This window comes from Sapajus apella, unplaced genomic scaffold (genome assembly GCF_009761245.1).
Source record: "Sapajus apella isolate SASKATOON/1434 unplaced genomic scaffold, GSC_monkey_1.0 scaffold16, whole genome shotgun sequence".
In the NCBI taxonomy this organism is placed as follows: Eukaryota; Metazoa; Chordata; class Mammalia; order Primates; family Cebidae; genus Sapajus; species Sapajus apella.
In genome coordinates, this window is record NW_022436956.1 from 15,003,841 (window position 1) to 15,014,539 (window position 10,699).

General features: G+C 56.0%; 1 protein-coding gene across 1 annotated transcript in view; it reads right to left on the minus strand.

The window, feature by feature from the left end:
- Positions 1–10,171, minus strand: part of OAF (out at first homolog) — a 19,001-nt gene extending 8,830 nt beyond the window's left edge. Inside the window, exon 1 of the mRNA XM_032285188.1 lies at positions 9,407–10,171. Coding sequence (XP_032141079.1) covers positions 9,407–9,649 — 243 coding nt within the window. The 5' untranslated portion in view covers positions 9,650–10,171. The remainder of the gene's footprint in view (positions 1–9,406) is intronic.
- Positions 10,172–10,699: the final 528 nt, after the last annotated feature.

Consider the following 10,699-nt stretch of genomic DNA (forward strand, 5'->3'; position numbering starts at 1 on the left):
AAAAAAAAAAAAAAAAAAAAAAAAAAGAAATCTATTTGAGCTTTTTTTCTGCTTCTGTATTAATAGCATCATGAATTATAATAACAAAATGCTGTCAAAATGGGAACTGACTGGGGGTGCTGAGAGGGAATGAGGATTTCTCCCTGAGACAGAGGATTTCCTCTGTATCTCCTATTTGTGTAGGACAGGGTTATTGAAGTTTATAACTAGAAGAGAAAAATCATTGTTTCCGTGGGTCAAAAGGATGTATGATTCTCTTTAAAATCCTTACAACAAGCGGTAGGAACTATGACTGTTACAGAGCTTGGATTAGGTAACCTGCTCAAGGTCATGGGCTAAAAGGAAACACAGCCAGGATCTTAACCCAGACAGTCTGACTTCAAAGCCTGAGCTATCTTAACCAGAATGCATAATTGCCTCTTGGATCAACTAGTCTCATCTCCTTGATGTTCAGCTAAAAGAATTGGAACTCGGGTGCATAGAGGTTTGGGGGTTTGCCCTTGATGCCTGGGCTGGCCAGCAGCAGAGGCAGGATTAGGACCCACTGTCCATCACGCCTATTTAGCGGCACCCTGCCTAAAGCCCTCAGCGCACCTGCCTTGGGAATGTGGCCGCTCTGACTCGTGGTTTCTGCAACTACCAAACGGCATGACACAAATAAGAGGGGGAAGAGGAGGCAGGAACACCCCTCTAACACGCCTGCCTGGCCTGCCAGGACTTCTTTACACCCCAAATTCTCCAGTCTCTTTTGTCTTATTTCTCCAGAAAAGCACATTCCACTTGCTGATCCCTGAGAGGGAATGGGCAGCCCTACGTTCTGGTCTGTTTGGTAACAGGGCTCCATCGTTCTGACCAGCATCCCGCCACTTTCCACTCCCTGCACCTCAGACTTCCTGGCAAGTTTCTGGGGCCTCCTCTTCCTCCAACCTTCACAGGGCAGGGTCACGGGTGGGTTTGAGCCTGGGGTGACATGAAGGGACCTGTGGTTTGGAGCTGAATCAGACTCTGATTAGAGTCTAACGCCCCAGGCATGTGGTCCCTGTCCTCTCGGGGCATCTTCTGTGACCAGGCCCTCTGTGACCTGCCTCTGGCTCAAGAACAGTGACTCCAGCCTATTCAAATGGTGGCCCTGGGGTCTGGTGCATAGCTGGGGCTCGATGCTTCATAGCTGCAGGAAGGAGTGAATGCTCCAGGGCCTCCACCAACCTGCTGGCCTCCAACGTGCAGACTCTTTCTTCTTGGCCTTGCCTGTAGCTGGGCTCCTGCAGGCTGGAAGTGCTCCAGCGGCTATTTTGGCTTCAAGAAGGTTTAGGGGATCATCTAGTTCATGGCCCAGTGAGGTTCCGGCAGGGAAGCAACTGTGAGTCACACAGTGGCAGAGGCAGGACCAGAAGCCCAGACCTCCTGCCTGAGTCCAGTGATCATGCTGGTCCAGGCTCCCCAGTGTAGCCCTCGTCCAGATACTCACTTCCTCCCTGTGCCCATCCCTGCCATGCTGTCTGACTGGGATCCACCTGTGTCTCCTAGAGAGAAGGCTGCTCTGGCTCAGCCACAGTGGGTGAATGCGCTGAGAGATGGCAGAGCACCGCTCTGGGAAGGGCACCTCGGGCAGACATCCTGTGCTCAGCACTGAGGGTGGGGAGGGAGCCCCCGGCACCCAGGGGACAGCGGGGCTGTCACACCAGCCCTGACTGTGGCTTCCAGACTCAGATAACATTGGGAAGAACGAAACGGGCTGTTTTGCCTCGGCGTCAGCCACTGTTCCTGGGGGTTTACATTACTCACGGCCAAGCCTAATCTGAACTGACGCACAGGCTCACGCGGCTTCCCCGTTCGTGCGCACGATGTCATCTCTCACAGACTCACTGGGTCTCAATCTCCTTCCCACAAAGTCTCCCAGTGGCTCCTGTTCCATGTTCCCATCCCTCCACAGGCGCACATCCAGGCCCATCTCCTCCCACACAGTCTCCCGGTCTTGGCAGAAGCGGCTCTCCACCCTCTCATCACACCCCTCTCCACAGTCCCCATACCCAGCCCACCCTCTGAATTCCCCATCTCATGCCCAGCATAAGGACACACCCAGCATCGCCATCCCCATTGCTCAACTCTCCTCACACACCTCCTCCCCGACGCTTCTTCTCAAATGTGTACACACACACACACACACACACACACACACTCTCTCTCTCTCTCTCTCACACACACACACAGGAACACATTCTCACCACGTGCCATCACCTCGCTCCAGCCTGCCCAGCCTCCTCTGGCACCCTGCCTTCCCATCACGGCCCCTAGCTGCCCCCACTCTCCAAGTGCTCTTCCTCAGCCCCTTCCCACAAAGCCCTGGGGGTTGGGGGGAGGCCAGCCTGCAGGGGAACACAAAGCAAAAGGGGCCAGGGCAGTAGACCACCCCTTCCCTCCATGCGCTGCTTCCAGCCACCACTGTCCAGTGCTGGTCACGGCCCAAGCCACAGGTCATCGCTGCAGGGCCACATGAAGCTGCTTGGCCCCCACCCTCCTCTCCCTCAGCCCCCTTGCTCCTCCACAGCTGGTGCTCTCTTCTGGGAGTGTCCTCTGCCATCTTGGTCTCCTTCCCATCACACTAGAGAGTGTGATTCTGGGGCCCAGGCTGAGCCAATCTAAATATTTATTCCTCTGCTCCTGGCTGGAGCTGCTTTATGGCTAGAGAAGGGGCTGGCTTCACTGGGCTGCAGAGGGAGAGGGGGTTTAGCCTAGAGAGCCAGACAGGAAGTGGTGCCTTCCTAGTCCCACAGCAGACCCGGAAGCACCCTGGCTGCTCTGCCCAGGATCCTCGAGCAGGAATGGGGTGGATGGATTCCACGTACATTCCAAGGCCAGTACCCAGGGACTCAGGCCGCCCCATGATGAGATGCCAGCACCCCCAGTGCTAGGCCTGGACAGAGGCTGCTTGTCACGGAGCATTAGCAAAACCACTGGCCCGGGGCAGTGCCCCTGGCCCCAGCCCTCCCCAGAGCTTCTAGTGCTCTGTCAGCCGAATCCCAAAGGCCACCACAGTCCTGACTGCCATGGGAACAATGTGAGGCTTTATGTGGATCAACTGTGCCCCACCGTGCCACTGACTCAGGGCTCCTAAGACAGGGCTCCACGCTTCCCTCTCACCCGCATTCCCAGCCCTGATGCCTCCCTTGCTCCCTGCCCTTTATCTGACTACCTAGTGGCAGCCACTCCAACACTTGCCAACTTCAGGGATGTTAGCTCCTCATGAGGCTTTGGTCCCTACAGCGGAAAAGCAGCAGCTGCAGCAACATGCTTCATGGTGGGGTGGAGGGACCTCCTGGCCTGTGGGCACTGGCACCTTGCTCCTCACATGCCCATGCGGGCCTCTGCTCTGCCAAGGGCCGCTTCATCACTGTGAACACTGAGCCCCGAGCATCACACTATTGTCTCTGAAGTACAGGCAAGGAGCCTGGGGCTCAGAGAGGTTAAGTGACTTGCCGAGTCACATAGCTGGTAAGTGGCAGGAAAAAACATAGATAGTGAGAGCTCATTAGCGTCTGTTAGATATTTTCTTTTTTTTTTTTTTTTGAGATGGAGTCTCACTCTGTTGCCCATGCTGGGGTGCAGTGATGCCATCTCAGCTCACCGCAACCTCTGCCTCCTGGGTTCAAGTGATTCTCCTGCCTCAGCCTCCAGAGTAGCTGGGATTACAGGTGCCTGCTACCACGCCCGGCTAATTTTTGTATTTTTAGTAGAGACAGGGTTTCACCATGCTGATCAGTCTGGTCTCAAACTCCTGGCCTCAAGTGATCTGCCTGCCTCAGCCTCCCAAAATGCTGGGATTACAGGTGTGAGCCACCACACCTGGCCTCGGTGAGATATTTTCTAAACTCAACCCCCTTACTCAACTCCCCGCGAGGCTGTGCAGGGAGAGAAGAGTTGCAGGCATGGCCAAGAAGTCAGTACTCCGTCCACGGGAGGGGACAGCGTGGGAGAAGGGGTCCAGCCCACGTACAAAGGAAGGTCTCTGTGGATTTTACCTCTGCACCAAGGTTTTTCTGGCCTCCTTCTCCCCTCTAGTTCCCTCCCCAGGGCTCTTTAGCCTTCTGGAAAGAGCCCACTCATGGTGCCACGGCAGACAGGCAGTCAGGATATACTGGAAGGAACCCTGGGTCCTAATCCCGGATCATCAGCTGCTGGATCTTGTCAGCCTCACTTCAGAGCTCCAGGCCTCAGCCGAACGTCTACACACAGAGGTACCATTGCCTCGTGCTATCTGTGGCAATGAGGATCACATGAAGCCGTGTGTGACGTGAGGGACTGCTCCATGGGTGATCTCTAGACCCTATGCAATCCTCACCTCAAGGCTGGGCCCTCAGTCTGCAGAACAGGAGTCTGTCCCAAAATTATCTCCACCGCCTCTCTGTGCCTCGGGAAGCCTGAGAGGGACTAACTCACTCTCCCCACCAGCTTCCCAGCAGCATACGCCATTATCCCAGGTGGAAGTCTTCACTGGGCCTATTGATCTGTTGCTAGGACTCCACCTGGACCTAGCATTCAGGGGTGTGGGAGGCTGGCCAAGCTCCAGGGAGTGCGTCTGACCCCTCAGGCGGGGCTGCCCATCCCTGATCTAAGGAGGAATTCCTCACATGCAGAGGAGGGGATGGGAGACCCAAGGGCCTCATGTCAGTAAGCCTAGTCATTCCATCTGGTGACTTCTTGTAAATACCTCTGATGAAATGCTCTGAGCTCCAGAAAAGTCTGGGCCTCTCCCGAAAGCAACTCCACTGTCTTCTGTCCCCCAAGGAGACTTCCCATCCGTCAGATGCCTCCACACAAATCTAAAGGGCACTCACACTGACAGGGTAGGGGCAGACTGGGCCCTGAAAGCTTCTTGGTTCCACATCCATATGCTGTGATATCTTCTTGGGATAAACGTTCTTAGGCAGAGAAATGGACGTTGCACATTCCACATCTTCACTGATGATACTTCAAGGCTTCCCATGCTGCTCCCCTGCCCCCAGACCAGGGTCCCCAGGCACAGGGGCTCTAGCATTCTTTGGACTGTCCCTTCCTCTGGCTCCCACTCACCCATCAGTGCCCAGGGAAGGGTTCAAGCTTCCAACCTCCCTGGGTCCTTGTCCCTCCAAAGTGGCCCTGAACTGACCCACACAGCCGCACGGTTTTCCTTATCTTGCTTATTCCCTCCAAGGCTCTGGCTGTGGGCCCTCAGGATCCCCTCTTTCCATGCTTTTGGAGTCTGTGTCTCCTTCTCCCCCTGATGCTGGGAGGGGAAGGAGATCCCCACCGCCCGCTGCCCTGATGCCATCACCATGACCTTCGTATCTGTCAGTATCGCCCCCCCGCCCCAATCCGGTCAGTGTCAAAGCAGGCTGCCTGGAGCATAACTTATCCTCTTCCCAGCTTTTGGTCACTTGGACTGAGGGACAGAGGTGAAAGAGAAATTGGCAGGAATACCAGCTTCCAGAAGGTGGACCAGGAGGGCTGTCAAACAGCCAGGTTAGAGAGAGGGGACGGTGACACACCTATGATTAGATATGCTAGTGATTACATCCAGGGCTCATTACACCCCTAGGATGTGGAGTACAAGGAGAGTCTTGCCTCCCAAGGGCGCACTGTGAATTAGTTTGTGTACTGAGGGCCGAAGTGTATGTGCTGCTGAAAACACATTAGGACTAGTGTGGGTAAGATGACAGGTTTCAAATATGTGACTGAGTCTGGGCCCTACCTTCATTTAGCAACCCGACCTGGCTGCTTCTCCAGGTCCCCGCTCCTCCCCTAGAGCCACTGTGCCAGTGGCTCCCAAACTTTGCTGCACATTGGAATGACCAAAAAACAAAACAAACAAACAAAAAACTGCTGCCTGACTCCCACCCCGAGATACTCTGACTTCATGGGTAGGGTGTGTAGCGTTGGGAGTTTTCAAGGCTCCGCAGGTGATTGCGAGGTGCAGCAAAGCCAGCAGGCACTGAGCTGTGGCATTCTTTCAGAGCTGTGGCATTCTTTCAGAGCTGCAGCTCAGTCCGCCCGATGGCCCTCACTCAGCCTCTGGGCAGGGCTTGCAATAATGCGTGATGGTTTCACAGCCCCAGGCTATGTGTCCTCCAGGGGGATGATACTTCCCTGCTTCAAGGTCCAGGGTGGCAGTGTGGGAAAGAGTTAGGCTGTCAGACCTCCAGCTCAGGTAGAGGCAAATGCGGGTGGGAAGAGCTGGAGAGAGGGGGCTGGATGAAGTTGGGAATCAGACAGAGGACTTGGTCCCATCCCACACAGTGGGGCTCACTGTTGCCCTGGGGGGACTGTCAGGACAAGGATGGCTGCTTCTGCTCTGAGGGGCTGGCCAGCAATTTTGGAACTTCAAGGAGGTTACGATGAAGAGCTCAAGGCTCCTCCAGACTCAATACTGACTTTTCTGCATGACCTTGGGTCTGTCATTCAGTGTCTTCAGATCCAAGGCTAGCAGAGAGGATCCTTGCTGAAATGCTGTGTGAGCCACAATTAGCAAAGCTAATGGGTCCTATGTCTCGAGCACTTAACACAGTATCTAATACAGAGCGAGTATGCCATAGGCACTACCCTGTTTGATTATGCTAGTAACCCTAGGATATGTACTATTATTATCTCTGTTTTATAGACGAAGAAGTGAAGGCCTGGAGAGATCAAACAGCTTGCCCAGGGTGAACCTGCTACTAAATGGTAAACCAAGTCTGTCTCATTCAGTTTGGGCTGTTTCTCCACAAAGTGATCAAATGGCGAACATCACTCTTCCAAAGTAGATTAGGGATTTTTCCCAAACCACCGCAAATGAGTTTGGTACAAGAAACATAAAAAGCATGATTTCCTAGGCTGGAGTATAGACGCACAATCACAGCTCAGTGCAGCCTCAGCTCCTGAGTTTAAGTGATTCTCCTGCCTCAGCCTCCTTGAATAGCTGGAGCACAAGGCACACACCAGCGTGCCTAGAAAAATTTTTAATTTTTTGTAGACAGGGTCTCATTTGGCCTGAAGGTTTCATATTCCTGGTTTCAAGTGATATGCTTGCCTCAGCCTCCCCAAATCCTGGGATTACAGATGTGAGCCACCACACCCAGCCTGTCTTTCTCTTATAGAAAAATCATTCCTTCTAGACCGAGCTTTAGACCGAGCTTTCTTGTGGAAATCTTCCAAGGACTTTCAGGCACGAGGCCTTGAGAACTGAGAGGTGACCCACCCTGGAAGGATTGTGGCTGGTGCAGGTGGTGAGCGGCCTGGGCGAGGGTAGGGGCTATTCTCCCCCACACTGCTTTCTCCAACTGCACCCCATCCTAGGCCAGTGGAGAAACCTAGACTTAAAGGGACTTGGGAAAGCTGGTTTCCTTTCTGTGCCTTCCACTCCCAATTCCCTCCCTTGCTGATGAAATTGGAGATGCCAGAGGTGGGTGTGAAATGGTAGCTTCTGGGTCAGAGGCTAACCTGAAAGCAGACTTCAGAAACCTGAATGGAGGTCTGAACCACTGCAGGCAGTCAAATGAGGTGCTCACACCCTCCAAATGCATTTTCTAACTGGGCAGGCAGATGCCCACCATACCGTCACGCCAATCCCCGCACCCCACCCCAGCCATCAGCCACTACTACATCCCCATCACAGCTACCTGGACACTTCTTAGTCTCTCCCTTCAGGTCAGAGCAATAAAAATCTTCCAGCTGTAGCTAAAGGCCATAAAAGCTCAGCCCTATCAATTGCCTTTCACTGTCCTGGCCACAGCCAGGAAAGTCTCTTTGCAGGGTTCTAGTGCAGCCACGAGGTGATGTCCACTGGGCAGGAGGGTGGGAGTCACAGCCTGGCCTGAGGCTAACTTTCAAGGACAAAGGGCTTGGACAGAAGATTAGATCCCTGATTCCTGATGGATCCAGCCACTAATATAGATTTTTCAGAAACAGAACACACTTAATAAAAGTCCCTTAAGGTTTAGGTGAGAAGGCAGGGTAGGGAAGCCGACCTTATCAGCTTCCCTCTCTCCACCCACAGACTCGTCTGCCCCTACCTACGTCTGAGAGCCTAGCTTAGGCCTGATGTGTAAGAATGGGATGCAGAGTCTTTCCATTTGTGAATGGTCACCCCCCCACCCCCACCTGCCTGCTTAAGTCCAATGTCAGTGGCAAGTCAGTGGCCCTGGGGCAGTTAGCGGTCAAGCCTCAACACCCCTCCTCCACCTCCCTCTAGCGGTCAAGCGTAATCCCTCACTCCTGCTAACTATGGCAATCTGGCTGGGTCCCTAACTGACTCCCCAAACTCTGCCACCTCTCCTCTAAAGTACCCTGTCTCTAGGAGGGAGGAAAGAGGGGCGGCTCCAGCAAGGGTCCCGGGGCCTGAGCTCCCCCAGCTGTCTAATCTGCTTCACCCCTACACCTCCCCCAGGGACAGTGCCTCACAGGCCTCTCTTTAGTAGAAGAGGGGCTGGGGGAAGGAGACGGAACACTCCCTTGAATACCTGACTCACCCACCCTCTTTTCCTCCAGCTTAGTCACTCACTATCCTTCCAGGCCCATTTTCTGAAAACCCCCCAGCCCACTGGGTGCAAGGCCCTTCTTGTTCCCTCCACAACACACACACACACCCACACAGACACACACACACACACACACATACACAGACAGACAGACACACACAAACACACGCGCGCGCGCACACACTCTGAGAGAGGGCTGGTCTCTAACTCCCCAACCCTAATCTGGGACAAAATAGGGGGGTTGGCTCGTCTCTCTGCCAGGCAGAGTGAAGGGTAGCGCTTCTCCCAGAGGGAGGGGGCCTCAGCCGGGGTTTCTCTCTAGGATCCTCCTGCTGCAAGCGCCCCAGCCTTCCAGACCAAGGAGACAGGGCTTTTCCCGGCTTGAGAGGGACCAGGGACAGACAGCTCTCCCCAGAAAAGCAAAACAGTGGAAGAGGTGACAGTGGGGCTCCACAATGTCAGGGCTGGGAGGCCTCACAGACCCCTCATTGCCCTGTACAGCGGGGAGAAGCCAGGCCCATAGGAGGAAAGACTCGCTTGCTCTAGATCACACAGCGAGAACCCACAGTGAGAACACCTCGCCTAGGACTTTTCCCACCAGAGCACAGGGAAATGACTCCAAGAAGGGAGTCCAGTCGTTAGCAGGAGTTCTGAAGGACGGTCAGCACCTGGGGGCTTTGGGAGCACTGGAGGAGGGAATGAGAAGGGGCAGCAGAGGGGTTCTTTGGGGAGAATGAAGGGATGGGCGCTGAGGAGTGGGCAAAGAGGTGTAGAGAAGAGCCCAGCGTGACCTTGGGCCAGCTGCGTCCTCCTCCTGGACGCGTCTTCCCGGCTGCAGGCAAGAGGGCGCCTGAGACCCCGCGGCGGGGGGGTGTTCAGGCCCGAAGATGCCACCCCGGAGAGTGAGGGCGCCTCACCTTCTTGAAGTCGGCGGTGAAGGAGACAAGGGTGCCATCGGGCTTGCGCAGCTCGAGGCTGATGCTGTCGGCGTCGCTGTCCGCCTGCAGGCTCTCCTCCGTCACCTGGCCGTCCGGCAGCCGCACGCGGACCCGCAGCTCGGCCGGCGCACCCGTTCCCAGCAGCGGTGCGAGCAGCTGCAGCAGCAGCAGCAGCAGCAGCAGCAGCGCGGGGCGCGCCTGGGGGACCCCGGACGTGCGCATCCCCGGGGGCCGCCGCCGTTCGCGGCCCCGGCGCGCCGCGTGGGGGCGGGGAGAGGCTCAGGCAAACTTCGCCCAAAGTTGGGGGCTAGTTCGGGGCGCCCGGGAGCCGCTCAGCCGGGGGACTCGGCCGCGAGGTCGCCCGCGAGGAGGCGCGGACGCACGTGGGTAGCACTCGGCAGCGCGCCCCCGGCGGCCCCGAGGCTGAGACGGCGCTGCCCCGGCCCGGCTCCGCGGCCCCTGGCTCCGGCGCTGAGAGCCTGTGTTTTGCACTTTTCATTCAATCCCACCTCCCGTCACTTCCTTCAGAAAACAGAAACCACCAGGACCCGCCTTAAAGAGACCGCGCACCTCGCGGCCCTTAAAGGGCCCGCGGCGGTTCCCCGCGCTCCGGCGTGGCCCGGCAGGGGGCGGGGAGAGGGGGCCGCGGCTCGGCGGCTTTGTGAGAGCGGCCTCCTCGACCTCCCTCCCTCCCGGCCCCGCCGACTCAGCGACCGGGCGGTGTCAGAGTTTGCTCTCCAGGCAAATCCCTTCCTTCCAGCAGGGGCGGGACGGGTGACTTTTTCCCCGCCCCACACCCCGTTTTTTTGGCTTGCTCATGTGCCACGTGGATGAAATAATCGGCTTGGAGTTTTAGGGGTTTTGTTTGGTCTTTCAGTTTCTCTGACACAGCGAATTTCTAAAAAGCTTCAGCAAAATCAGACCTCGCTTCTCACTCTGCCTTTTCCCTGCCCCACCTTGGGAGGGTGGGGCGGGGGTTTTCTCCCAGCTTTGCCATCGCCAGGTGTGGGGCCTTGTTGGGTCAGGTCACCCCTCGGGACGCGGCCCTCAGGTTTTGTGAGCCTTGTGCCTATTTCCGTTTCAGTCCCGCCTCCCGTACTTCCCGCTTTCACGGCCTTTCCTCCGTCCTGCGCACCACCGCAGACCCGGTTCTTTCTCTCGATCATAGATTGATCAAATCCAGGGTAGTGTTAGATTCCAGGCCACTCGGGAGAATTTCCAGGGACTCAGGACACTGGCGCTCCATGACAGTTCCACGACAGTGCCTTTACC